Here is a 25,882-nt window from a genome sequence, read left to right as displayed (position 1 = left end):
TTTCCGCGTGATTTATCAGAGCAATATAACCGACGCCGAGCAAAGTGTTTCACATCCTGCACTTATTCTTGATTAAAATATTATCTTCCATCCACAAAAAGGAGGGAGGGTAAACCGGAAGATTCATTCTTCACAAATATAACTCAGCATGAATAAGTATTTCTGACATCTGGATTTTTCTCCATAACAACGTGATTACAGGTAACTTGACGTAAATAGGAAGTTAAGATATGAGTGCATTCAAATTCTGTGCAGAGGAGCTTTGTCACTTCCTTGTGGTCATTCAGTAAAACTGCAATCTGGGCCTGAAATAAATTCATTTTAGGATCAATTAATCTTATGGCTGATTTCTCCATTAAGCAGCGTTACCGTTGTTACCTCCGCCACGGAGGTTGTGTTTTCATCTAAGTTTGTTTGTTTGTTTGCAGGATTACGCAAAGACTACAGAACAGATTGACACAAAACTTGGTAGAAACATGCAGTATGGGTCAGGGAAGAAGCCTTTACATCTTGGTGAAGATCCAGAAAAGGAGTCAGATCTAGATGTTTTTAAAGATTTTGTTTTGTTGACATTTTCACCAAATTTTATGATAATTCATGTATCTTGATTTAAAAGTTTGACTGATTTTAAAGGGGACTGTTGTACCATTCTAGTTTTGTCAATAAAATACTAGAAAATATATTTATGCCCTTACATTTTCTTGGAGCTAAGCGGGATTGGATCTAATTACTTGTTTTATTTACTAAACGGTCCAAAACAGAAAATAGTCCATTTACTCTCATAGACAAAGAAACAGCTTCAAAACCTCGAAATGAGACTAAAACTATTTTTGTTGTTGTACAGAAACTAGTTTCTGTACATGATGAAACTCCCGGGGGAACAAAGCATGAGGCAACAATCCAATGATGTACTTAAACAGACATTTTAATGATGTTAATCACCTGTTCATATAGATTAAGAGCGATAACAGGATTATGGGAAACAGCCTCTAACAATGATGCTAGTGATGTACAGTCTGAAGGAGACGGCCTTAAATATCCATATAAAGACGAGGAACACGCTGAAAAAAGTACTTCATCGAACCGTTTTTTTTTGTTGTTGTGTGTTTTTGTTGTTCACATTAGTTACAAGACCTTAACCAGTACTATATTTACATAGTGCAAAAATACACACTTGCTGTCAATTAACATACTTCAAACACTGTGATGGAAGTCATGGCAACAAAAAGCCTACACACAGCGTACCTTGAATCAAACCAGAAATACTTTCATCAGTAAGACATTCAGTACACCGTCATCTCCTATCTCAGGCTTCACATTGCATACAGCCCGACATACTGCATATACACGGCGCACCATCATAGACAGGCTGAGATCTCACCATGATTCACTATCAAATACCTTTTTATCAAATTGGATTCCAACTGTTAAAATGTTCTAACTATCAAATGGCTTTAAGAACAGGACGACTGTAATTTTTTTGTTTTTGTTGATACAATGCAAAATCAAAGTCTCTTTTGTACACTTGTATTTACAAGGGTTTATCGTTAGCATGTGCATGACTGTGGGGTGACTGGTTTGACAGTGGCGACTCTGCCCGGAGGAGAGAGCATCTCAGCTGTGGTGACGCGACTTTAAACTGGAGGTTGCAGTCGGGTGCCGAGAAAAAGTCTGAGCTCTACAAGGATTTTTTTTTTTAACAGGCTTGGGCACTTGTAAACTTCATTAAGACGAGTAAACACTAGCTTGTCCTTTAGGTTAATTTGATTTAAGTGTTTGTTTGTTTTGCCCAGTACTTTAATATTGCTGTTAATGACTCCAGTGAGTAACTTAAATACAAACTGCATACTTTTGACTTAAAAAGATCAATTTGCCCTTTAAGGGCCGCAGGAGGAGCCAATCCCATCCGACACTGAGCAAGAGGCAGCGTACACCCACATGCAAACCCCACACAGAAAGGCCCTGGTCAAACTGGGGAGAACCTTCTTGCTGTGAGGCGACAGTGCTCAACACTAAACTTGACGTGCCACCAGTGATGAATCAGGTAAGGTTGGTGAGAGACAGCTGGAGAGCTCCGCCCCAATCTGAGAACAAACACCACCACGGAGAAGAGGAGGAGCATTTTCTTTTTTTTTTATGAAGCACAGGCAGCACATGGGAACTGAGGTCAATCCCAGTCAGAGGAAACAAACCCCAAACAGCTTCACACTTAGCAAATCAATGACACACCATTACACACCGTAGTAGAACCACCGAGAAGAGGTTATATACACACACAAAGCTTGTTTCGCTTCTTGGAAGTTAAGTCATTTGAATCATCTGAATACAGAACGGAAAACAAATTAATTTGAATGTTAAGAAAACAAAAAAGGAAAACACTCTCAGAAGACTGATGGGTGGGAGTGGTTTTGGTAGAAAGACAGAACCCCTGACACTGTAATGTTCTGTGAGGAAAAGTAAATACCAACCAAGCAGGGATACGAGCTACATCCATACGACAGCGTTTAGGTAGGGAAATGGCGTTTTCAAGCTAAAACGATCTCTCTCCACAAAAGCCTTTTGGCTCTATGAAGAGTTTTAATCCCTGTTCATACTAACACGCCTGAAAACGCACGTCACCACTCACACACACTGGGCACGCACCTGCCAGAGTAATCAGGAATCTACGACAGTCGTGACGTTGTAAAATGAAGAATGTAACTTCACAACAGCTGTTAGCAAACACAACAGTTAACATGTAATTAATTATCCATGTTGTGTTCTACACTGATAATCAAGGCTAATGCCGGTGGTTTTCTTCTAGAAGGGGGTCAGGTCATGTGATAGGAGCCTGACGCATCAGCAAAAGTTACGTCGTGGCCGAAAAGAGCCAATCAGCAAGCGGTCTATGTCATTGTTTCCCCCTCAAATGCCGGAGCAGTGTGGATGTCAGGTGGATCTGCAGCAGGGATGAGTTTCAAACGAAAATGTAGTGGTATGGATGTAGCGTAAGAAATGCACGTCTCTCCTGCCCTCAGTGAGGTGAGAAAAACACATGTTATTTACATAAATAAAACTAATAAACACAGCAAAAGAAATGCAAACTACATGTGTCTGTACACACACACACGCACACACACACATCCACACGCACACACACACACACAAATACTTGCAGAGCTGTAAACCTTCCTGGGCTCTGTTTAAAGTAAGATGGGAGCGGAAAGGTTCCAACCTTCCTTCTCTGTGAGCTACTGACAGCAACATTTCTTTAGCGCTCATCACTTGCTCCCAGAAAAGTCCTCGGCTCTAAAAGAGTTCAGTTAAAGAGGAGGAGAATCAAAAGCTTCCCTCTGATTTCAAGTGTAGCAGGTTGTGGGCAGAATAAATGTCACTACTATCCTTCATAATGTGTTGGCTGTTGGTTGGTCTGCGAGCCTGTGTGTTTGTAAGTTGGTCGGTTCCTCCGTGACACGTTAACGAGCTGCGTGTGAGTGTTGGTCAGTTGGTTGGATACCTGAGATTATGTCTAAGTGTCAGGGGTTAGAGACAGAGGAGAGAAGCTGCTGGTTGCTGTGAAGAGGGATGTGTGAGAGCCAGAGGACAGAGCGGATGACTGTATGTAAGAAAAGAGGGAGGAGGAGGAGGACAAGTGGTTTCAGCCAGTGACCTTCTTAGCCTCCACTTGCTCTTGGTCCTCCGACGTCGTCTCTGCGATGTCTGCTGAGTCGAGGTCCTCCTCATCCTCACTCTGCCCTCTCTCCTCCTCCTCTTCCTCCTCCTCATCTTCTTCCTCCTCGTCCTCCGTACTTTCCTGGCTCTTTCCCAGCTGCAGGTTTTCCAGGGTCTTTGACACCCAGGATTCGATGCGGCTGCTGAGGGTGGGCACCTCCACAGAAATAGGTTCAGGGGTGTAGTCCTCTTCCTCCTCTTCCTCCTCCTCTGCCTCTTCCAACATCCCGGGGACGAGGGTGGAAGTGGTGGAGGTGATGGAGGAGTTCAGTGGACCCCTGCAGCTTCCATCCAACGAGCCCGTTTCTGTGCTCTGCTGTGAGGCCAGCTCCAGCCGATCGTCCACCCGCACCTCATCTCTCTCACCGGTACCCTGCGTCATAGGCCCTGCCCGGGACTGGAGAGCGGTGGAGGCAGACGGAGCTGCGATGGTGGGGGCTGCCAGCGGCTCACTCTCCTTCTGGCAGACTGTGGGAGGTGCAGGGCGACTCTGCTCAGCCTCAACAGGCTCTGGAGCATCTGAAGTCTCCACCATACTCCTCCAGTTGGTCTCTGGTGAAATGAATACATTTGTTAGGCTCAATTTTCTTATCTCAGCTAAATTACAGTCAGGGGTCGAAGCAAAGGACATTAATTCAGAGTTCTGTACTGTAGTTGGAAGAAATTGCACTTATTTCCATGATACTTTATACTTCTAATCTGCTACATGTCGGAGGGATGAACTTTTTACGCAGCTTTTATCTGACAGGTGTAGTTGCTAGTTACTTTTCAGACAAAGGTTTTGTATAAAAGAAATGACAAAATCTAATAAAGATTAAAACTAAACCAGAGGTCCCAACTAGACACTGAAGGTGGGACCTCTGGTTTAGTTTAAGACACAAGACACACAATCCCATCCTTACACTTTTAATTAAGTACATAATTGGAATAATTCTCATTAAAGATACCCCTTAAGAACTATGACAAAGGTGAAAAGCAGAGAGACAGAAATGAGGGATCTTACCATACTCCTTTTCATTGACTTCTGAGATGGGCTCAGAGAAGATGGAGCAGAAGGAGATTGCAGAAGCAGCAGAGTGGTTACGGGAATGCCCCATGTGGTGTGGGACTTTCTTGTCATTTTTCAGCGCCTCCTCGGCCTGCTCCTGCTCCAGAGCTGACACCATGTCCTTATAGGCCTTCCTGGCTTCTTCTGTCAGAGCGACTAAACGGTTGAAGAGACCCTGAAGGAGGTGGAGGGATTTGATCGAGTTACAAAGAGGCAAAAAAAAATACGGAAACTCAATGGCTCTCAGCCATAAATAAGTCTGATGTGTTACAAAAGTGAAAATGTCAATGTCAGACAGGGAAAACAACCGCCTTGGTGTTGTTAATAAATAAAAAACACAAGCTGCTCCAAGGTCCCTATATGTCTCTACAGCTCTATATTGTATTTTATATCTAGATTAGTTCATCAGACGAATGTACGAGTGGGTGGTTAGGTGAGTGGGTGGATGGATAGAAAGCAATTTATAACAACTTTACTTTTATTGGCTGCCAGTGCGTTACCTCGGCTCCAGAATAGTTGAAAATGCCGACCACGCTAACAGGCACTAGTTTGTTGACGCAGCGACCAAGAGCTTTTCTGCCCAGGGCAAAAACAAATGGGATCTCCTGCTCCCGAGCCATGGCAATCACATTGTACAACGCTTCGTCCAAACCACCTGAAACACAGGAAATAATTAGTATTACTCAAGTGAATCAAATTCAAGAAATGAACAAAAAGAACAGAAGGCAATGACTTTGACAGTGAGTGAAAACCCTGCTGTTTTGGTCATTTCTAAAATGAGGGCTGCAGAACTTGGCATCTATTAATGTGTGACTGATGAAGCTGGAATGCTGAACAAGCTGCTGCGACTCGCTCAAAAGCTCAAGAAACAAGTCAAAGGAGGCTGCAGATTTAGGTGAAACTTCTCTGCAGCTTTAAACATGTTCACAGCACAGTCAGACAATCTGATCAATAATATGAAGCTGTTGCAGTAGATGGGTTTGTGAAATTCTTCACCTTTGGCCTGGATCTTTTCACAGTTTGGAGAGATGATGACACACTTAATCTTGTGCAGCTTCATGTGCTTGGTGACCTCTCTGAGACCCATGACCAGGCGGCGTTTGGACTTGGCCTTGGTGGGATCGTTCTGGTAGACCCGCTCCTGGAAGCGAACCAGTTCCTGTAACAGCATAGTCACGCTCTCGTCGATCTCCTTACTCAGAACCTGGTTACAGTACCTGTGGAGAAAAGAAGACGTGAGAGGGCAGAGGAAAATAAATCATGGAGGTATTCAAAACATGTTATGACAGGCTGCCACAGTGTAGGTAATTAATCGGGAAACACTGAGGTTAATGTGTAGTGGTTGCTCCCATAATCGTGATTTGTTGATTTTCATCTACAGGTTTTGGGAGTGTGGGCTTATCAAAACAAGCCATTGAGAAAGTTTCTAAAGCTTCACAGACCAAACAAGTAATTGAAAATACAATCACTATTATGATGATATATGATGATTGTTGACTTCCTTAAAATTACTTTCCCTGCATGTTTATACAGATATTCATGAAATCTTTTTTTGTCATGTTGACACCAGAAAACATTGTTCTACTAACTTTGTAGTAAATTAAATATCTTTCACAAGGTTGACATAGAGCGGTCTGAGGAAAGAGCATCAGGCTGGTCAGAGCGGAGGGGCGGCGTTTGGCTACTGAGGCTTTTTGGAGGCTTTAAATGCAAAATCAGTTCGAGAGGGGTGGGCTGGGACAAAAGGCCGACAGCAGAGGACACAGAAGGACAAAGCTGTGTTTGTGACCACTGGCATACATTTTTGCTGAGAAGGAACAGTGTGCTAGGCATCCTTGTCGTATGCGACAATTCTTTATTGTACAGTTCCGCCCTTAAAAACACCAGTTAACTTTCAGTGCCAAGGCTCTGCGAGTTTTGAGTGGGACAAATATTTGCTTCTCAAACCCTTTTTTTGTCACCACATTCTGCATTTTTCAGACTTTCTCATGCCAGGGATTCCTACAAAAGGTCTTTCCTGTTCCACGTCCCGTTTCTCACTCCATGTGGGATAAGAGTGTGAACTTACTCTCTGAAACGTCGGCTGTGGATCTTGGTGATCGCGTTGGAAGCCATGGGACTCCCGATGCCAGAGCTGGCAGGAGAACCCTGGGACACTGGAGTGATGCTGTACGGAGAGTTCTGGCTGGCTGGGGAAAGGGACGCATCACTGGGCACACTCAGACCATTCTCTGTGGTAGAAACAACGGACCAGAAGTAATTAGGAACTGTTTAGTGGATAAAAAAAAATATAGGTTCGAAGTGTCTTGATAATGAATCGGCCTCACCTTCTTGAGAGGCAGGCTCTTGTGTAAGATCATCAGTAAAACGTAGACACTCATCTCCATGTTCCTCCTGGCCTGAGGACTCTTGTTCCACACTCGTCTTCCCTTTCTTCCCTTCACGTTCCTTCAAGATGATCTAGAAAAAAAAGTACAAAACAGAAGGTAAAAAAACAAGGCTTCTTACAAAGCATCTTAATAGCATCATCCTCCCACCTCTCCTAAATCTATAACGTCAACTGAAATCACCAACCTTCTTCAGGGCTGTTGGCCGTTTGACTTTGGGAATCTCCCTCTCCTTCCCTCTCTTGATGCGGGGTGCAGTGGAATCCAGGGCATTATGTGGGGCCGAGTACGGCTGCTGATGAATCTTCAACATGGATGGCACGTGGGTCAAGCCTGAGCTGTGGAATGGAGTGGTTGTTCCAACTGGAGAAAAGGAGGACAAAGTCAGCAGAGTGCGACTGTGGCCATGTTTACAGAGGTTCATCATTTAGCCGGTAATTCGGGCTATTTTAAGTCACAGTTACTTTACCAGACAGTGTATCCCTTTATTGTAAATTAATGCAGGGATATAGTATTTTAAAATGTTTTTTATTTCATGCAACTCGTTAATGTCTGACAGAGTTTATGAATACCTGTAAAAGACAGTGGTTTGGTGTTGGTGATTTGTTTGGCCTTCACAGCCTGCTGATGTTTCTCCAAAGCTGCCAGCATGTCTCCCAGGTCCAGCTCAACGGAGGTTTTACTCTTCTTCCCGGCTGCTTTGGTGAATGCCTCCTGCCAGGCGAGGAAAGAATTGACAGAACATGTTCACTACCTTGAAACAGTCAAATACAAGTGGAGATCAATTCATAGGCCAAGACGGACAGAGCGGAACTGATAAAACAAGGCACAGAAATGCATCAGTAGGTCGTAACATTCAAATTGTTGTGTGAACCCAACCCTCATGACCAGCAGACATACTTGTACAGGTAAATACCTGTAATTTCTTCTGTTCCATGCTGATTTCAGAGTACTCCTGTGCAGTGGCCAAGGCAGCAGCCAGAGCCTTCTTCCTCTGGCTCTTGGCCCTCTTGGGAACAGATGTGGTGATGGGGATGGGTGTTTGCACAATGTTGATAGGGGAGTTTTCTGGTAGGTTATCCAGCTGTGATGCATGTAGAGACACAAGCGAGTGTTTAGTACGGGTCTAAAGGTCCCAAATGTCAATGATTAGACTTCCCTGTCTGATATTAACATCCCATCCACAGTGACCACAATATGCCAGGGGCACCACACCTTGCTACTCATTTCAGAAAGGCACCATTTGCAGTAACAGTTATCAAGAGGAGCAGTCAACACAAGTACTGTAAGTGCTAGCAGCTAATGCTAATTCCAAGCTTCTACTGGTTTAAGACAAAACTGTTACTCAGGCTTTTTGCTGCGTTTCCTTACATTCTAACCCATTTGTTTTTACCACAGAAGTCTGGTGCCACTTGCTCAGACAGAGCAACTCTCTTTTTTTACAAATAGTATCGAAAAAGTATCGGTATCGAAATTCAGATCTTGGTATCGAAACCTAAATTTTGGTATTGTGACAACACTACTCTGCAAACAGTAAATATACCGAGAACTTTTTCAGGAGGCACTTTCTCTTACCAGGCTTTTGGGCAGTTTGGGTTGCGTGTGTATCTGGGCTGGAGCAGCTTCTGGTTTGGTGCTACGTTGGACGGCTCCTCCAGAAGCAAGATCTGGAAACTCATCTTCATCCTGACCAAGTAGAAAATATTTAAGCAAAACAAAATACTAGAACCTAACATAAGCCTTTGATGTTAACAGTGAGTCATTGAAATGAAATTCACAAGAAACCTTCGCTGACCTCAAAGTAGAGGGGCTCTGGAGTGAGCTCAGTGCCAGTGGCCGCTGCTGGCTGCAGTCTTTGTTCTGACTGGTTGGGTGGCAAACGCCCTGGATAACCACTGTGGAAATCCTGAAAGGCAGAGAACAGAGGAGTCAGACAGGATTCTGCTATTCAACAACCTCTGTGTATTTGATTTGTGCACATATAGAGTCTGGTGACTGCAACATTGTAAGAGAGGAGACTAACACACAGACAATCCTAGTGGCTTTGTACTCTTTGTATATATTCCTATTTTTATCTTATTGTTTACTGCTATGTGTGAGGGAAACTACTTTTATGTAAGTGATGTGTGAACTGGCGACGTTTTTTGAAGTTCTGATAGATTGCTCAAACTTCAGGGACGTGAGACTGGATATTAGCCACACAAAAGGTTCAATAAATATTCTGAAAAATTCTAACTTCACATGCCACCAAAACAACACTATGCTAATGATTCATGCTAAATATACTGTATGATTAGCATTTATAAAAATCTTCAGGGTTGTCAGATAATTACAAGAATTATAATTTTAGCAAGCAAGGTATGCTAATATTGCACATCACGTTTTTGAAGTCAAAACCACAATAGGAAAAAGTCTGACTGTTAAACTGCAGTGCCTTCTTGTTCACTTTTCTATTTTCTATTTATTCTTTTGAAACGATTGTCTTCAGTTGTAAACTGCTGTTTATTTGTTGTCTTAGTGCGTTTTTTGTTTCTTATCCCAAACCCCACTATCATCATTTGGACTCTGTTCCCTACAGTTGAATGGGGACTTGCTCTGTGACTTTCAGTCTTTTACTCAGTGTCCACTCCACTGGGATCTACTGTACCTGTGAGAAGTTTCTATGTTCAGGATTCTTCCTCTGCTCCGCTCTGTGAAACTGGCCGTTCCTGTCCCCCCAGGACTTTGGCGTCGCCTGAGAGGCTACATTCACCCAGGTATCTGCTACCAAATAAAAAGAACAATAGTAACTCTCAGGTAAAAGAAAAATGAATTTGTAAGACATTAGATACAGGGCGCATAATAACTATGGCTATGAAAGCATGATGTGAGGATATGAGGAAAGGAAAGATTGGAACACCATGTTCAAACTTACATGTCATGACACCAGCCTCTACTCCCTGTACGACACACCAAAAAACATACAAAGGATAGAGACAAGTTAATATATCTAGAGTATGTTAAACATGCTAGTAACAATGTGAGGGCAAAGCTAATTTAAGGATTAAACTAAATGCCAGTCACTGTTGCTCCATAAGTGAAGTCTTGTGTGTTGTGGTATGTCCTAGTTTTTCTGCCAGGTGAAAATGACATCAAGCATCATTACTTCAGAACCTGTTATGAAAGTAACGTCTTTTAACTCTTTAAAAGTATTATAGAGAAAAATGCTCGGGCTGTGACTCAATTGAAATTAAATTTAGACACACAAAGAAATAATCTGGGGTAACATGCTAAGTCCACCTATCATACAAAAAACACACTTGACTATTTGCTGTGTAGAGAGCAAAGCAACGTCATAGCAGAAGCTTTGTTTAAATTTCCAAATATGTTCATGACGTCTATATTATTAATAGATTTTTTGCAGGTGAGGGAGGTGGAGGTGAGCAAAAGGATTTGAATTAAATATATCTTTTAACTAATGTCCACATATTTAGTTTTTGTCTAAAATACATTGCATTGCTGTATTTGCTACTTCCTGACTTGATATCTGTCCAACTATTCTTATTTTGTGCTTCACATTTTTAATGTGAATTTTTAGCATTGCTCCAAACCAGAATGAAAACAGTTCTGTTCTGAAGCATAATCAGTTTACAGGATTATTGGGAAAAAACAATTTCTTCAAAACGTGTTGGATCTGGGGCTGATGCAACAACATTGTTCATTCAGAGGTCGAGTTGACCCCAATAGTAGCCAACATACTGTAGGTGCTGCTGCATGCTCTGCTGGTCGTTGTGTTACCCCAGCGCCCTGGTTGTGTTTGGGGCTACAGTATCCGCTGTCACTGTCTATATCTGCCTCACAGGTGCCCTGCTCGTTGTAGTTTTCAGCTGGATGGGACGCCCGTCTTCTCTTTGTTCGGTTCTTCCACAGCAGAGGACTGGCTCGCTCCGCAGCACATCGCCCTGACATCTCACCTGGGAAATCTGAGGGCAAGGGAGGAGAAACTAGACCTGAAGTAAACTTGTTGCACGGTGTGACAGAGTGGAATAATACTGCAACTATATTTAACATGCAAGTAAGTTCAAAACTATTATACGTGCTGGAGATTAATCCACAGAGACTCACTGAACACAGACTTTGACCTGGAGTTAACTCTATGATGTTTTTCATGTGTCATCAAACCATAACAGAAATACCCAAGTTATTTACACAGGCTCTGGTTTCTCGGAAGCAGAGATGACACAGATTACATCATGAGCTGGACATGTCAATCATTCTGACTGGAAACTCTGCATTCCAGGTCTTTCATGAACTTAAGCACAAGCATCAACAACCTGTAAGACCAGACACTGCTCTTAGCTGCATTGTGCTTCGCTGACAGGAATAATTATTGTTGAAGGGTAAAGCTGCCAATTTTATCAGTCTGATGAATGTTTGGCGCCTGAACTTCCTTTCAGCCGCAGGACTCAAGAAAAACACTGAACCTGGCAATAAACTTTTCTGTCAAAAAATGTAATACACCCTACAAGGAGGCACTTAAATGCATATTTACTTGTTGCCACAGTATTTTTACCGGTCTGCTGTGCTGCATCAACCAGCATCACGGTCTTGGTTCTACCATCGGGCCCCATGGTGCACACCTCCTTCTGCACAGCTACATTCCTCATTGGAGGCCGACGACCTCTTGAAGCCTGGCACACACCCAACTGTTGCTACAGGGGAGAAAAAAGAGGCAGGGTTACTGACGACATAAGGTGACGATGAGAATAAACAAATGACCTATGACGTACATGTGACAGTATCACAATAGGGCTGTTGACATTCTGTACCTTTGGGAGAATGTTAGATCTGACCATGCCTCTCCCCCTCTGGCTGGCCATCCCATATGCTGGTCCCAGAGGCAGTGGCCTTTCCCCGACATCTGCTGAGACTGGGTTGATTACTCCAGTTTGCACAGGACCCGTGTAGGTGCCAGGGAAGGGCTGATAGAAGCCCATGACAGGTGGGCAGGGAGCAGGCATAATCTGGTAGTAAGCATACTCGTTGGACACAGGAGGCTGGGGGGAAGACAAGATGGGGTAGGCCAGGTACGGTCCACCAGGGGTAGGGTTAGGCTGCTGCCAGCGCAGCTCCCCTCCATTATACATCGGATGTTGCCTGTGAAACAGCAGAGTGTTAAAATTCATTTCTACAAATATTTCTTGAATACTGTGCTTTGAAAATGCTGACTGTATGAAAATGACAAATTTAATAATTAGAGGCAGCTGGGGGATTGAGAAGCGGTCAAAATCAAATCCAAGTGTCCTCCAATAACACAATGACCTTAACTGTCCTCCTCCAGTAAATCAGGACATAAAGACCGTGACGTTCAGGGTGGAAAAAACCCACACATGTTAAATGTGTCATTAACAGGCATCATGGCAACTGCCAAAAAACTAAAGTAGATGTGGAATTATGATAAATAAAAGACAAGTCAGTCTGCGTAGTTTTGTGGACATGATCGTTGTTATGAAAAGGCCAATCTGGAGCATCATTCAAGCTCAGAAACATGTTCATGCTTTCAAGGGCAAGAACGAATGTGCATGGATAAAGTTAACGTTAAGTATGGCCCTTAAAAGATGTTCTAAAAATTGAATTGCTCTTGATTGGAAAAAGTTAAAATTAACACACAAGACTGAACAAAACTATAAAGTTGAGGTTGTGAGAAAGGTCATTTTGTTTTAATACAAAACTACAGTATTTAGCTGTCAATTGTTATACATTACTGTAGGTCAGCCTTAGGCTACGTCTGCACTATGTGCCTGTATTATGTGAGAGAGGAAGAGATTCAATATACATTGTATGTCAAATCAGACTTTGTATTGACAAATACCCAATTGAAAAAAGTTCAAAGGTTTCTAAAACTTTGTGTTACTTATTCAAAACACTTTTCAGATTGTATTCTTCTACACAAACACAACAATAATGCGGGGGAGACTATTTTTGTGCTCCACAAAATAAGATTAAAGTTTATTTAGGAAGACGGAGGCGGCTCCCATGATGTGTGTGATGGTTAGTGAGTTAGGGAGTGTCACGCAGTATGGAGAAAGCTCTCGATAAGGATCCAGATGATATTTTCACAGCCGGCTTACTATAGTGGGTTATTTCCTTGCATTCAAATGGTGGGGAAGGAAACAAAGGAGCGGATGTGTGCAGGATACAGCAGATCACTCTGGACAAAGAAAGAGCCACTGGAAACACAAACTGGGCTTCCATGTAAACTCTGGAACTCTGGGGAGGTTTCCATTCATAATTAAGCAGTCTTAAACAACAGAGCAATCGAATGGCTCTCACTCAGTGCACTGTTTAAAGGCTGTGTTCGTGATCTCTTTAGTGAAGCAGAACATCAGGGACACGGCGTTCTCTTCTTCTTATTATAGTACACAGAGTTATGCTGAAAATAGAATGGTCCAGAAGAGAGAAGATTGTTCTTGGGCAGTTCAAATTGGGGGCACCAGACTTCCCACAGTGCCACAGGGAATGGCCATAATTTTGCCTTAATTGACAGCATTGGCAAAATCCATTATTATCTTTAACCAGAGTTAATGAAGTTGAAGCGAGTGCCACTCATTACCTAATCTCTCCCCCCCATAGAGAAACAGTACCTGTTGGCTTGGTTCTCCTGGACAAAAGGGTAGCAGGTGATGAGGTAGCTTGGTATGGGAGTGGTTTCCACCCCTCCACCACCTCCTCCTCCTCCCCCTCCTCCTCCACCACCGATACCTCCGCTCCCTCCTCCACCACCGGCCTCTCCAGAAAGACTCATGCTGACCAGGGTTCCTTCAAAACCTTTCTTCTGTGGGATGAACGGTTCCACTTCGGCTGAAAGCTTCACATCCTGCAAAGAGACAAATGAGCAGCCATTACTATCACACCATGAGCGACGGCAAAGAGCACAGAACATCCATCCATCTATCCATTAGCTACACTGCTTATCCATTGAGGGTCGTGGGGGGGCTGGAGCCAATCCTAGCTGACATTATGAGAGAAGGAGCACAGACCTATTTGTCAAATTGCTGATATAAAGTTGCTCAAGTAAATCACAACACTCTCTGCTTACATTTTTTTCAAGACCTTGTTTTTTGCCTTCTCCATATCTGTATCCACGTGAGACACCACATGATAGTATTATATTAATTTTATTGCCATTCCTTACCTAACAAATGGGACAGTTGTAGGGTGTTGTAATTTGGGTTGTCAAACAGGTTAGTTAGTCAGATAGGCCTTAAAATAAAACTAGGTCTAAAGACAAAACTTTCCAACATCAGCTGTCAAGCATGACAGCATGACACAATCTTTCTGAGCCCAAGAATGTTTAGGTCCTGAATGTCTGACAGGGACAGAGAGAGCTGTACAGCCTCATTTATTTAGGGCAATGCACTATACACTAGTGACCGATTAGAGCAGAACATATAACTCTTTCTGAAGCCCTTATAAAGAGTTGAAGGTATCATGGAACTTTGGGGAATCAAAAAATATCCAATCAAAAATAAAATCACTAAAGCAATTCAGTCAAAAAGCCAAAGGCCCAATAATGACCTCATTTAGTCACTGTGCACTGACTCAAGGTCTTCTTCTAGTCAGTCTAGTTTTATGCTTGTCAAGATTTATAGGCTGATTATATCAAGGCAACACTCAGGCTGTTGTGGAAAACTAATGATACAACAGACAGAAAGGTCAAAGATTAGAGATCAGGTGAGAGCAGGTTTTGGACTCAAACACAGATGAAACCCAAGCTCAACCAACCACTGCAGACTACTGCTCTGTAGTAAAGTAGATTCATAGCCTTTAGATCGTTACATTATGCTTATTGACCATTTTTTTATGTTTACATTCGCTGATATATCGTCTTCAGAAATGTTAGCACCGGAAAATCCATATCAGTTGGCCCCTAATCAACAAACTATAATGTTTACTTTAATTTGAGACTCTTTACATGATTATCAGACAAAGTTAAGTATATAGAAATGTGACAATCCTAAATTTTCTCAGTTTAGAGATTTGGGAAATAGAGTTGATCATGTCATGAAACTTTAAAACAGTGAAGTACCTGACATTTACAATTAGAAGCAAACAACTAATTTTTCCCATGACCGAAAAATAACACAACTGCCCTTCTTGTTTTGTTTTTTAACTGTCTATTAACACTGCTATCCGTCTAGAAGCATCTTTCGCACCTCTCAGTGATCCTCACTTAACATCATGTTGACACTGGTCTACCCCAAGTTAGCAGCTCTGTGCGAGAGGTCCCATTCAAAATAATCTACTATTCTGCAAAGGATGAGGAGAGGTGACAGGGTTTAGAGTACAAAGACGCCCCCTCACTTCTGAAACAGTGGTCGGGATGCATGAATAGAGGAACAGTGCGGCCAGTGGATGTCAGACAGACAGCTATTGTTTTCCACTGCTACTGACTGTGGGTGGATCCCTCAGTTTTCCTTAGTTGATCTATAGGATCCATCCTACCGAAAAAAAAAAAAAAAAAAGGTCATGGTGAATGGAATCTGTTTCGCCAGTTCAGTACAAACGAAACTACAAATATAAATACAGATTTTTTTTTTTTAACTACCGAATATTACAAACAGATGCTTGGACTGATATATGACTGGAAGGATTTAACGCCACAGCGGTTGGTCTGAACCTGCACGATGGCACAGTAAGGCTGTTGTTATAGGATTATGTTTGAGAGGATGAAGTAGGGACAGTACTAAAGGATAAGCTAATTACATACCAAGCCGCAGCATGGAGGCCACGTGCACAGTCGCTCACTAATGGTGAATCTTGAATTGTGAACGCTGACTAATTAGAGAAGTAGATTTTTGAAGAATGGTCGAGTGCCGGTCCGAGGACGAATCTCTTGATTCAACCATGAGTCTTTGTGCATCTCTGTGTCGGTGAGAATAGCGGCGATTGTGAAAAAGACAATGAGGTCAGACCCAGATGTGCATCCGCTGGGGATGACAGAACTCGGGGAGGTTCAACTGGGGGCTACTGATCTCACAAGCCTCTGTTTGTCCATGCTTTTTCACACCAGTTGCTTTCCACGTACCACCACCATACACTTGTGCTTCTGTACAGCAGCAGCAGCAGGGTGGGCTGTATACGTACAGGAGCATGCAGATGCAGTTTATTGGGAACACCTACTACAAAATAAAATACTGCAGTCTGATACAACAGTCCTGCAACGACTCCTACCTTCATGGAGGCTGTGAGGTTTGGTTTGAGAGGAGTTGGCACAAATTCATGATAATTTTGGAGGAAGTAGTTTTTTTAATGCTGTTGGATTTTTGTGCAAACATATTCAACTAGGATTGGCTCCAGCTCTCCCTCATAGGATACGGGGCGTAGATAATGGACTGATGGCTGTTGGAAAAGCTTCACTTATATAAATATGGAAAACAACAGACAATAATCAACAATAATAAACACATAGATGAGCTAATAATCTTCATGCAGCAGAACTGTTCTGCATCATCTGCAAGATACTAATCTGCAATCTGAGAGTAGATAGCACATGTTTAGGTGCAGCCTGTCCTGTATTTAGACCCATTGATATAACATGTTGGCAAACCGAGCACAAGCAAACTTCCTGCATTGCGAGCAGCGTCGCAGGAATGTCATACATGCAGAAGAACCAGACATTCCTCCCGTGACGGTCACGAAAACCTGTCCGCCCCACCGACACCTCTTCTCCGGATCAACATTCCTGCCGTGATTGAAACCTCTTTGTGGAATCTCCCTCTCCGGGCCTGTTTCCATACGGTCACATTCAAAAACAAAAAAACGTCTCGGGCCAGTGTGTGCTCCCGCGGCTCCGCGGAACACACGAGCTGCGCCGTCAACATGACAGCTGGGGCTGCTTAGCTTCAGCTAGCTAGCGAGCAGGCTAGCGGAGGAAAGCTAACGTTTAAACGCAGACTCGCTTTTAAAGGGTTTAACTCGCGTGAATGTTGTCATGAAAATACATTGAAGCCGGGGTTTTTTTTATAGAAAAGGATAAACACACGTGCAGCGTAACGACTGGAAATAAATGCATTATCCGTTTTTGTATTTCATAATGAGCTGCGGGTACCGTTAGCTGTTTCGATGTTAGCTCACTAGCCAAACGGAATAACAGTGCTGCTGCTCCCTGTTGTGCTACACAACCCACAAAGAGCGGGTTTACATGTAATGTAAGTAACACATCTGTTGGTGGAGTCAGCACCACAGCAGTTGTTATATAAACTACGTTCACGACAAAAGAGAATTGGGCCTCGGCGGCTTTAAAACTAACGTTATCTTCCCTCTTCTCCCCCACCCCCACACACAAGCTAACGCGTTAGCAACGGGGGGAAAAAAGAAATGATGTTAAAATAAACTCTTTACCTTATTGTCACTAGCGTCCATGTCAGTCAGCCTCGCCGCCGCAAACCTTCATCGGCCACAGTGTGGACGTCAGGAGCTGGGTCCTTTCAACTTCTCCATCGTCGACAGAAACGATAATAAGGGCGATGGTGGTGGTGGTGGTCATCACGGGCTCGAGGATCGGACTCCCCTGCTAACTGTTGCTAGATGCTGCTGCTGCTGCTGCTGCGTCAGCTGGCGGAGCTCGGACCAGCCTGTGGTCGCGGAGCAAACTGCTGTCACTGTGGAAATGGGAGTCACCTGGAACGGAAGCCGCTCAAGCCCAGAAAGCGTTGTTGTTATGTGTGTGTGTTTTTTTTTATTGGCTCAGAAATGTGCATGAGCGGTCGTGTGAGTGTGTGTGGCTGTAAAACATCATCGGGGACACAGGGATTCGAGTCAAAGCGAAAGAAAAAGTGTCTTTGCGGCTCGTTTATCAGTTAAAAACAGTTTTTTATTCAACTCCACGTTCATCCCGTCACACAGTCCAAAGGCAGCTGAATCCTTTTTAGTGCTGAGAGAAAATCTGTTTATTACCAACAGTATACATTAAATACTGTGTACACGTTTTCATACACATTTGGACTCTTTTGTTTTTTTAAGTAATTTTTTATTTTTTTTTTTTACAGAACTGAAACATTTTGTGTGTTGCACATGGATCTGCCAATCAGGGAACATGAAAAACAAAAATAAGTGTCGGTGATTTCCTCTCATCGGGACAAAACAACACACGTCTTCCAAGTCTTCTTCAACTCGTTGGCATTCTTAAAACCTGTGCTGTGTGTCTTGTCTCAGAGGGTTTTACTGGAAGAAGCACAGTAGCATACGTTATGGATGTATTCAAACATGCCATTTTCCTCGTCTCCGGACTTTACATGCCATCATGTGAGCTTGCTAACGATGGCTTGGTTCAGAGAGTTCAGCTGATTTGTCCATTTGTCTAAAGCTGTGTAGCGAGCCCCCCCTCTCTTCTGGTAGTCCAGTTCTAGTAGCTGGTTCACTTGGTCAATGCGGCCGTGGATTGTGCTGAGAAAAGAAAGAACAGAGAGTGAGCAGCAAGGCCACACATGTTGAATTGGAAGAATATTAGATTAAATCAAATGTGTATTGTGAAGCTTCCTGTATTTAAACAGAAAATGTTTCAGACATGAACTCTGAAACTCTGAAACAATGTCTACAATAATAAGGTCCGGATTTTCTGTCCGGACTCTGCAGAGATTTGTTTTGTTTACATCAACACGTTTCAACCCCTATCCCCAAAAGCTCTTAATTCTCGTTCTCTTTTCAAGTTGTTATCTTCCTCTATGTCTAATTTTTTTAATGCGCAGATATGTGTTATTTTTCTTTTTTTCAGCTTTGTGTCCATCGCATGTTGGAAACATCATCAACGTGCCAACGCGCTCACGGTGAAACCTCCAGATTATTTCTTGCTGTATTCTCACATCAGTTTACTTTGACATTATGCAGAGATTTTGCTCAGGGTCTGGCAGGAGGCACTCTGGAGAATGTCCACAGCAACTGACTGACTGGACAATTTCAGGAGATTATGCAGAGTTCAGTGCACATCTGAAAGCAGGTAAAATCTGATCTGGCTGCTTACTGTAGACATGTGAGACAATGCAGAAAAGAAAACAAACAACATTTCTTCAGGTAGCAGTAAGACTGTACAACCAGAACTGCTCACAGTAGAAGCACCTGCACACGACTGCACTTTAACTCCGGTTTAACCCACTTAAGTGCAAAATTAATTTCTGTCTGTGCAATTCAATGGCTTATGTGCAATCCGTTGTATATTTATATATTTCATATGTCCTTACATTTGTAATCATGCATGTAGGGATGTCACGAGAACCGATAATTTGGTACCAAGTCAATGCCAAAATTCTAAAAACGTCACGGTACTCTTTTGTTGCAGTACTGAAGGTACCAAACAAGACCGACCCGCCGCTGCAGGATGGTTGTTTCTGCATCGGGGCAGGCGCACATTGCATGTCCGGTGTCCTTGTACCGTGCTGCATTACACAGCCGCTTGTCCTCCCACCTCGCTCCCCCGCTGACCTGCGCTCACTTTGCACTAGTCAGAGGTTCTTGGGACCCGTGCAGTGCTTAGGGTTTGCTTTGTGCTTGTTTGGTTTGGTCTGGAGTTTATGAGACACATATTTAAACAGAGTGACAGAGACGAGCAGACACACGCACACACATGCGTTCCTGCGGAAGGGGGGAAAAGAATCTTGTGGGTTTTTTTTTTTTTTAAAACAAGGGATTTGTATTTGTCTGCATTTAAATGAGTGGTAATAATGAAAAACACAATCCCTTCAACATCGCAGAGCATGATGGCCAAATGTAAAAATGATGAGGTAAATATTTCTCTCAACAGTTTCAGTACTTGTGAAGTGAGAGTAATCTGTGGCTTTCACTTGCAAGACATTTTTCTCACGCCTGTCTGGACAAAATGATGACTGCTATGAAGAAATAGAACTCTTTACAGGAAAGTAGTTATTAAATCTCTTAGATGTCTCACCAATAACGTGAGAGTGAAACTTACTTATCCAAGATACACTGTACCAGCAAACTCTCCACATCACACACGTCAATGTTCAGCTCCTGAAACACAACAACAAATCAGACTCATCCTCAAATCTGTTAAGAAGTAGATCAACTCGTCTAATTTAACATTAAAGAAGTTCAACGTACTGCAAATCCTGTGGTAAACATTGTTTTAGATGTGTTAACAAAAGACCCATGGAGAAATTAAACCATGCAAGTATGTAAAGTAATAAATACATAGAGTATGTGTTGAAAAAAGCATTTGGCCTGCATATGCCGGATTTTTTTTCATAAATATCTCTGCATTATTTATAGAGAAATAAAAAAAAAAAAGGCTAAAAAACACCCAATTTAACAATGTTACAGAAATTGAAAAATAATCCTCAATGAAACCATAACTTCCTTGTCGGAGAATGTCACATGGCCTTCAGTGCAAATATTGTCTAATAATATTCAGAAAGAACGTGATCATAGAGTAAAGACAACATCACATTTTTTGATGATGTAGACTTACCTTAGAAATGAAAGGGATGTGTATTCTTGTGTAGGGTTTGATGAGTTTGATAAGTACTTGAGTTCTAATGTTCCTCAAGAGCTCTGCAACACAACATCGCATGATCAGCAACTTTAAAAGCACAGCACTTTTTCAATAGATTTATTAAACATGTGGACTGAGGTCCCGGTCGCCACTCACCCTCTATGTGCTCTCTTATGAAGGGGTCGTCCATTATGTTACTGTGATTTGTTTTCAAAATTTTCTCAAATTCAGTAATGTCATTGTTCTGGTAGGCGCTGGAAAGGAAAAACAGCCAGTGTTGTTATAGTGTGTACATTGTGATCCGCGAGCCACAGAACAACTCTCATCCAAACACATCGCAAAATGTCAGACTTGTATGTAAACACTATTCTTATCACAGTTTTGGGTGTGGATTCCTGGCTATTAAATGAGTAGGAAGGAAATATAAGTTCCGTTCATCTGCACAACAACCAAGCTGTTAAACTAGGATGCAATCTGGACAAAGGGAATGAGAAGTCCAGATGAAACGCTGACCGAAGGCTTTAAAGTCAAGAATCTATGTCAGACAGATAAAATATCCATTCAAAACATGAAAGGAGCAGTTTTCATTATTTGCCTTGTGGGTCCATTTGTATGATTTCTGCCATCAACAATAACATGAGACTCCTCATCAACTCGGTTGTGACACGAAAATGCACAGTCAAATGCTAAATGCCGAGTATGAAATGTTACAACACATAGAGGAGAATAATTGTGTTATGAACAAATGCCATCTTACCAAACTGCATGCTTACCTTACTAAGTTTGTCATTGCTAGGATCTCTGGGTCATTTTTGTATGGTTTGGCCTTTGGAAAAAAAAAAACAGGGAAAAAATATAAATGGAACTTAAAAATCTTCATATACATTCAGCAGTTCATTCTGATAACACACCGGCACAGACCTGCGCTTTATCAAAATTGCAGGCTGCACAAACTTATGAGGCAACTCTTGTTTCATATTCTTGCATACAAGCAAAAGTAAACATGTAAAACAAATGTTATACCTCTTGAGAGTCAAATGGGTTTATTCCTGACTTCATCAGCATGTTGGCTAAGACCAGGTACTTCAGGCATGTTGTCCTTCGTGGGCTTCCGGACTCATCATAGTTTTTAAAGGCCTCAAAGAAGTCTGTGTGAGCTTTCTCAAACTCCCCCTCTCTCAGGTGCATCTTCCCGCCGCACTCTGGTTGGGAGCAAACAAGAACAGGTCGTTCAGCAAACAGCCACAACAGTGACTAACACCACACAAAGCTACATGTACACCATCGTACCTCTGATGACTCCCATGATGAGCGGGTGAGGAATGGCAGATTTAATGTGAAGTGACTGCTCATACAGGGCTTTCAATTTCTTGTTGTTTTTCTGTGCTGTGTACATCTGGATCTCCAGAGCATAGATCTCCAACAGCTGTGTGCCTTTCTTCAGATCATCCTCCCCATCATCTGTCTGCATGTCATATAAAAACAGAGCAATCACCTATTAGATAATGAGGAATTCAAAATAGCAATTATACATATCAATTTAAAGCAAGATGTTATTGCATGTTCAAATAAATTTTTTAAAAATGACCTAATTACCTGACATGACTGATGAAGTTGCCTAAGGATCTTCTGCAGTTTCCCATACTCTTCTCTCTCCAAGTACAGCTTCCCCAACTGCAGGGGAGGAATGAAAAAATAGCATTTATGAGCACATGTTTTCCTGGGAAATGATGATGAGATAACCTGGAACCAGTGAAGAATCTTTGTGTACCTTTGTGTTCGTTTTAAACCACAGTCTGTCATTTTTTGCATCTTTCAAAGCCTCAAGTGTGGTTTCATAGAACTCCTGTAGCAAGTCCATCTAGCAACATAGGAAACACGATTAAGCATTTCAAATAATTGATTCTCCAAGTTTCTGGATATTACTCCGTCTCATGTTTATACCTGTTTGGAGGTAGAGATATAGTCCAGAATGGAGTTGATAGACTTCTCCGAGTAGTTCCTGGTGACAGCACTTCTGATGTACGTCAGCAGCTGCTTGTACCGGTTCATCATCTCTGGGAAGTTGGTCTGCAGGGTCAAGATACACGGAAAAACAATCACTCATCACACAGTCATTCACTTCATCGGCACATGTTGCGCAGCATACCAGCTTGAAGTTGATTTTGATCATCTGCTTCAATGCTTTGAATCCCCATTCTCCTTTCTCTCCCTCCAGCTCCAGCACCTGAGCGGAGCACAAGACCGAGAGTTGTCAACACAAGTCACAACAGACTCACACAGACAACATGTTGTGTTAAGGAGCACCACCACCCCACCTTCTGGAAGCTGCTGAGCGCTGCTTTGGGATCATCCTCCTTCAGGGCTTTTGAGTTGTAGTACTGGTTCTCGAGGTCCACGTTTGGCTCCGAGTTGCTGTCCTCTGAGTATTCCTGTTGTTGGAGCACATGCACGTTCGTGAAATAACACACACCAGTAACTCTCAGCTAGCTAACACACCGCTAATCGTGGCAAACAGTCTCACTATCCACTACCAGGGCTTGTTTAGCAGCTTGTTGTTGATGACTGGACAGTGACACATACACGGCTAAAAGCAAAACCCCTAAATTAGCTTCCCGGCTCGGTTGCTGTTTATTAACATTAGCCAGGTGCCTAGCGGCGATAGCCAACTGCCGTTAGCCCGCTAGGAGGCTAACGACAGTCGGCCGCCCTCAGCTTAATATTAGCCGACAAGCTAACTAGCTAAACAGCTAGCCCAGCCCGCACTGTGCACTTAGCGCCCAGCGGAACACAAACATGGAGGTTTCGTCTGAACTCGGTCGCAAATACCAGGTCGTAATCTTCCTCATCGTCGCACATGAAATCGTCTTCCATGTCGGACATGTCGGCGATGTAGCTTATCCGGCGGCGGAGACAGACGCTGGCCCCGGCCTGTGCTGTGTTTGGCAGCGGCGGTGAGAGGACGGTGTGTCAGGCAGGGCTCAGAGGCGCAGGAGCCGCTTCACGTCCATAGATGGCGCTGTTGGATCGTCTCAGATAATAAGAAGCGACATTCTACTTTAAAACAGGATTCACCAGCTGCAGTGAAGTGGATGAAGAAGAGTGATGCTTCTATAATGTAACTGTTTATATAAGTTTACCTGGATGTAGAAGAGTGATGCTTCTATAATGTAACTTTTATATAAGTTTACCTGGATGTAGAAGAGTGATGCTTATATAATGTAACTTTTATATAAGTTTACCTGGATTTAGAAGAGTGATGCTTCTATAATATAACTTTATATTTACTATAGTTTACCTGATTTAATGATATAAACTTTATATTATATAAGTTACCTGATGTAGAAGAGTGATGTTTCTATAATGTAACTTTTATATAAGTTTACCTGGATTTAGAAGAGTGATGCTTCTATAATATAACTTTATATAGTTTACCTGATGTAGAAAGATGTTCTTAATGTAACTTTTTATGTGGAAGTTACCTGATGTAGAAGAGTGATGTTTCTATAATGTAACTTTTATAAGTTTACCTGGATTTAGAAGAGTGATGCTTCTATAATATAACTTTTATATAAGTTTACCTGGATGTAGAAGAGTGATGTTTCTATAATGTAACTTTTATATAAGTTTACCTGGATGTAGAAGAGTGATGCTTCTATAATGTAACTTTTATATAAGTTTACCTGGATGTAGAAGAGTGATGTTTCTATAATGTAACTTTTATATAAGTTTACCTGGATGTAGAAGAGTGATGTTTCTATAATGTAACTTTTATATAAGTTTACCTGGATGTAGAAGAGTGATGCTTCTATAATGTAACTTTTATAGTTAGTTTACTGATGTAGAAGAGTGATGTTTCTATAATGTAACTTTTATATAAGTTTACCTGGATTTAGAAGAGTGATGTTTCTATAATGTAACTTTTATATAAGTTTACCTGGATGTAGAAGAGTGATGTTTCTATAATGTAACTTTTATATAAGTTTACCTGGATGTAGAAGAGTGATGCTTCTATAATATAACTTTTATATAAGTTTACCTGGATGTAGAAGAGTGATGTTTCTATAATGTAACTTTTATATAAGTTTACCTGGATAGAGCTTATATGTTTACCTGGATGTAGAAGAGTGATGTTTCTATAATGTAACTTTTATATAAGTTTACCTGATTTAAAGTGATCTTATATATAACTTTTATTCTGATTGTAGTTTATATAAGTTTACCTGGATGTAGAAGAGTGATGTTTCTATAATGTAACTTTTATATAAGTTTACCTGGATGTAGAAGAGTGATGTTTCTATAATGTAACTTTTATATAAGTTTACCTGGATGTAGAAGAGTGATGCTTCTATAATATAACTTTTATATAAGTTTACCTGGATGTAGAAGAGTGATGTTTATATAATGTAACTTTTATATAAGTTTACCTGATAAGAGTGATCCTTCTATAATATAACTTTAGTGTATATGTTTACCTGATGTAGAAGAGTGATGTTTCATAATATAACTTTATTTATATAGTTTACCTGGATGTGAAGAGTGATGCTTCTATAATATAACTTTATATAAGTTTACCTGGATGTAGAGGAGTGATGTTTCTATAATGTAACTTTATATAAGTTTACCTGGATGTAGAGGAGTGATGTTTCTATAATGTAACTTTTATATGTTTACCTGATGGAAGCTGTAATTTATTAGAAGAGTGATGCTTCTATAATATAACTTTATATAAGTTTACCTGGATGTGAAGAGGATGTTTCTATAATGGAACTTTATATAAGTTACCGATGAGGATGTTATAATGTAACTTTATATGTTAACTGGATGAAGAGTGATGTTTCTATAATGTAACTTTATATTACTGGATGAAGAGTGATGTTCATAATGTAACTTTGTTTGATATTGTCATGATCCATATGTAACTATTTCTATTACTTTATATGTTTACTGATGAATGATGTTCTATAATGTAACTATATAGTTTTTTATATAAGTTTACCTGGATGTAGAAGAGTGATGTTTCTATAATATAACTTTTATATAAGTTTACCTGGATGTAGAAGAGTGATGTTTCTATAATGTAACTTTTATATAAGTTTACCTGGATGTAGAAGAGTGATGTTTCTATAATGTAACTTTTATATAAGTTTAACTGGATGTAGAAGAATTATGTTTCTATAATGTAACTTTTATATAAGTTTACCTGGATTTAGAAGAGTGATGTTTCTATAATATAACTTTTATATAAGT

General features: G+C 41.5%; 2 protein-coding genes across 12 annotated transcripts; both read right to left on the bottom strand.

Moving 5' to 3' along the window:
• Nucleotides 1–904: 904 nt before the first annotated feature.
• On the bottom strand, nt 905–17,865 carry secisbp2l (SECIS binding protein 2-like). Of its 8 annotated transcripts, XM_035177860.2 has the most exons (19): nt 17,530–17,865; nt 15,490–15,626; nt 13,770–14,002; nt 11,955–12,282; nt 11,678–11,837; nt 10,885–11,108; nt 10,061–10,085; nt 9,794–9,909; nt 8,942–9,052; nt 8,722–8,832; nt 8,063–8,230; nt 7,719–7,860; nt 7,334–7,509; nt 7,087–7,219; nt 6,828–6,990; nt 5,756–5,976; nt 5,236–5,414; nt 4,715–4,934; nt 905–4,263 (listed from the first exon to the last, which is right to left on the bottom strand). In XM_035177860.2, exons 3-19 carry the CDS (start codon nt 13,928–13,930, stop codon nt 3,638–3,640), a joined length of 3,264 nt encoding a protein of 1,087 aa, XP_035033751.1. In that variant the 5' UTR covers nt 13,931–14,002; nt 15,490–15,626; nt 17,530–17,865; the 3' UTR covers nt 905–3,637. The 8 variants fall into 8 exon arrangements, with proteins under 8 accessions (XP_035033751.1, XP_035033270.1, XP_035033526.1 ...); XM_035177379.2 differs by lacking the exon at nt 15,490–15,626; XM_035177635.2 differs by lacking the exon at nt 15,490–15,626 and having other exon boundaries at nt 5,260–5,414.
• Nucleotides 17,866–17,979: 114 nt separating this feature from the next.
• cops2 (COP9 signalosome subunit 2) lies at nt 17,980–23,630 on the bottom strand. 4 transcript variants are annotated; one of them, XM_035178295.2, is made up of 13 exons: nt 23,462–23,630; nt 22,951–23,064; nt 22,782–22,859; nt 22,577–22,711; nt 22,404–22,493; nt 22,229–22,306; nt 21,923–22,127; nt 21,656–21,834; nt 21,406–21,458; nt 20,789–20,886; nt 20,609–20,691; nt 20,093–20,151; nt 17,980–18,573 (listed from the first exon to the last, which is right to left on the bottom strand). In XM_035178295.2, the coding sequence occupies exons 1-13, from the start codon at nt 23,513–23,515 to the stop codon at nt 18,429–18,431; spliced, it is 1,371 nt and encodes a 456-aa protein (XP_035034186.1). In that variant the 5' UTR covers nt 23,516–23,630; the 3' UTR covers nt 17,980–18,428. The 4 variants fall into 4 exon arrangements, with proteins under 4 accessions (XP_035034186.1, XP_035034275.1, XP_035034356.1 ...); XM_035178384.2 differs by having other exon boundaries at nt 22,577–22,702; nt 23,462–23,629; XM_035178465.2 differs by having other exon boundaries at nt 21,923–22,097; nt 23,462–23,628.
• Between the last annotated feature and the right edge of the window lie 2,252 nt (nt 23,631–25,882).

This window comes from Hippoglossus stenolepis, chromosome 1, assembly GCF_022539355.2.
Source record: "Hippoglossus stenolepis isolate QCI-W04-F060 chromosome 1, HSTE1.2, whole genome shotgun sequence".
In the NCBI taxonomy this organism is placed as follows: domain Eukaryota; kingdom Metazoa; phylum Chordata; class Actinopteri; order Pleuronectiformes; family Pleuronectidae; genus Hippoglossus; species Hippoglossus stenolepis.
The sequence above is the reverse complement of the archived record's forward strand: the minus strand, read 5'-3'. Positions and strand labels throughout refer to the sequence as shown.

Coding starts and splice junctions, on each gene's coding strand:
- secisbp2l (XM_035177379.2), bottom strand. CDS start 17,550: ATGGACGCTAGTGACAATAAG. Junction 8,833..8,941: donor CAGAGCCCCTCTACTTTGAG/GTCAGCGAAGGT, acceptor CTACTTGGTCAG/GATGAAGATGAGTTTCCAGA. Junction 7,510..7,718: donor CAAACCACTGTCTTTTACAG/GTATTCATAAAC, acceptor CCTTTTCTCCAG/TTGGAACAACCACTCCATTC.
- cops2 (XM_035178295.2), bottom strand. CDS start 23,515: ATGTCCGACATGGAAGACGATTTCATGTGCGACGATGAGGAAGATTAC. Junction 22,712..22,781: donor TCAAAATCAACTTCAAGCTG/GTATGCTGCGCA, acceptor CCGTGTATCTTG/ACCCTGCAGACCAACTTCCC. Junction 20,887..21,405: donor GCAATGACAAACTTAGTAAG/GTAAGCATGCAG, acceptor TTTCCTTTCCAG/CGCCTACCAGAACAATGACA.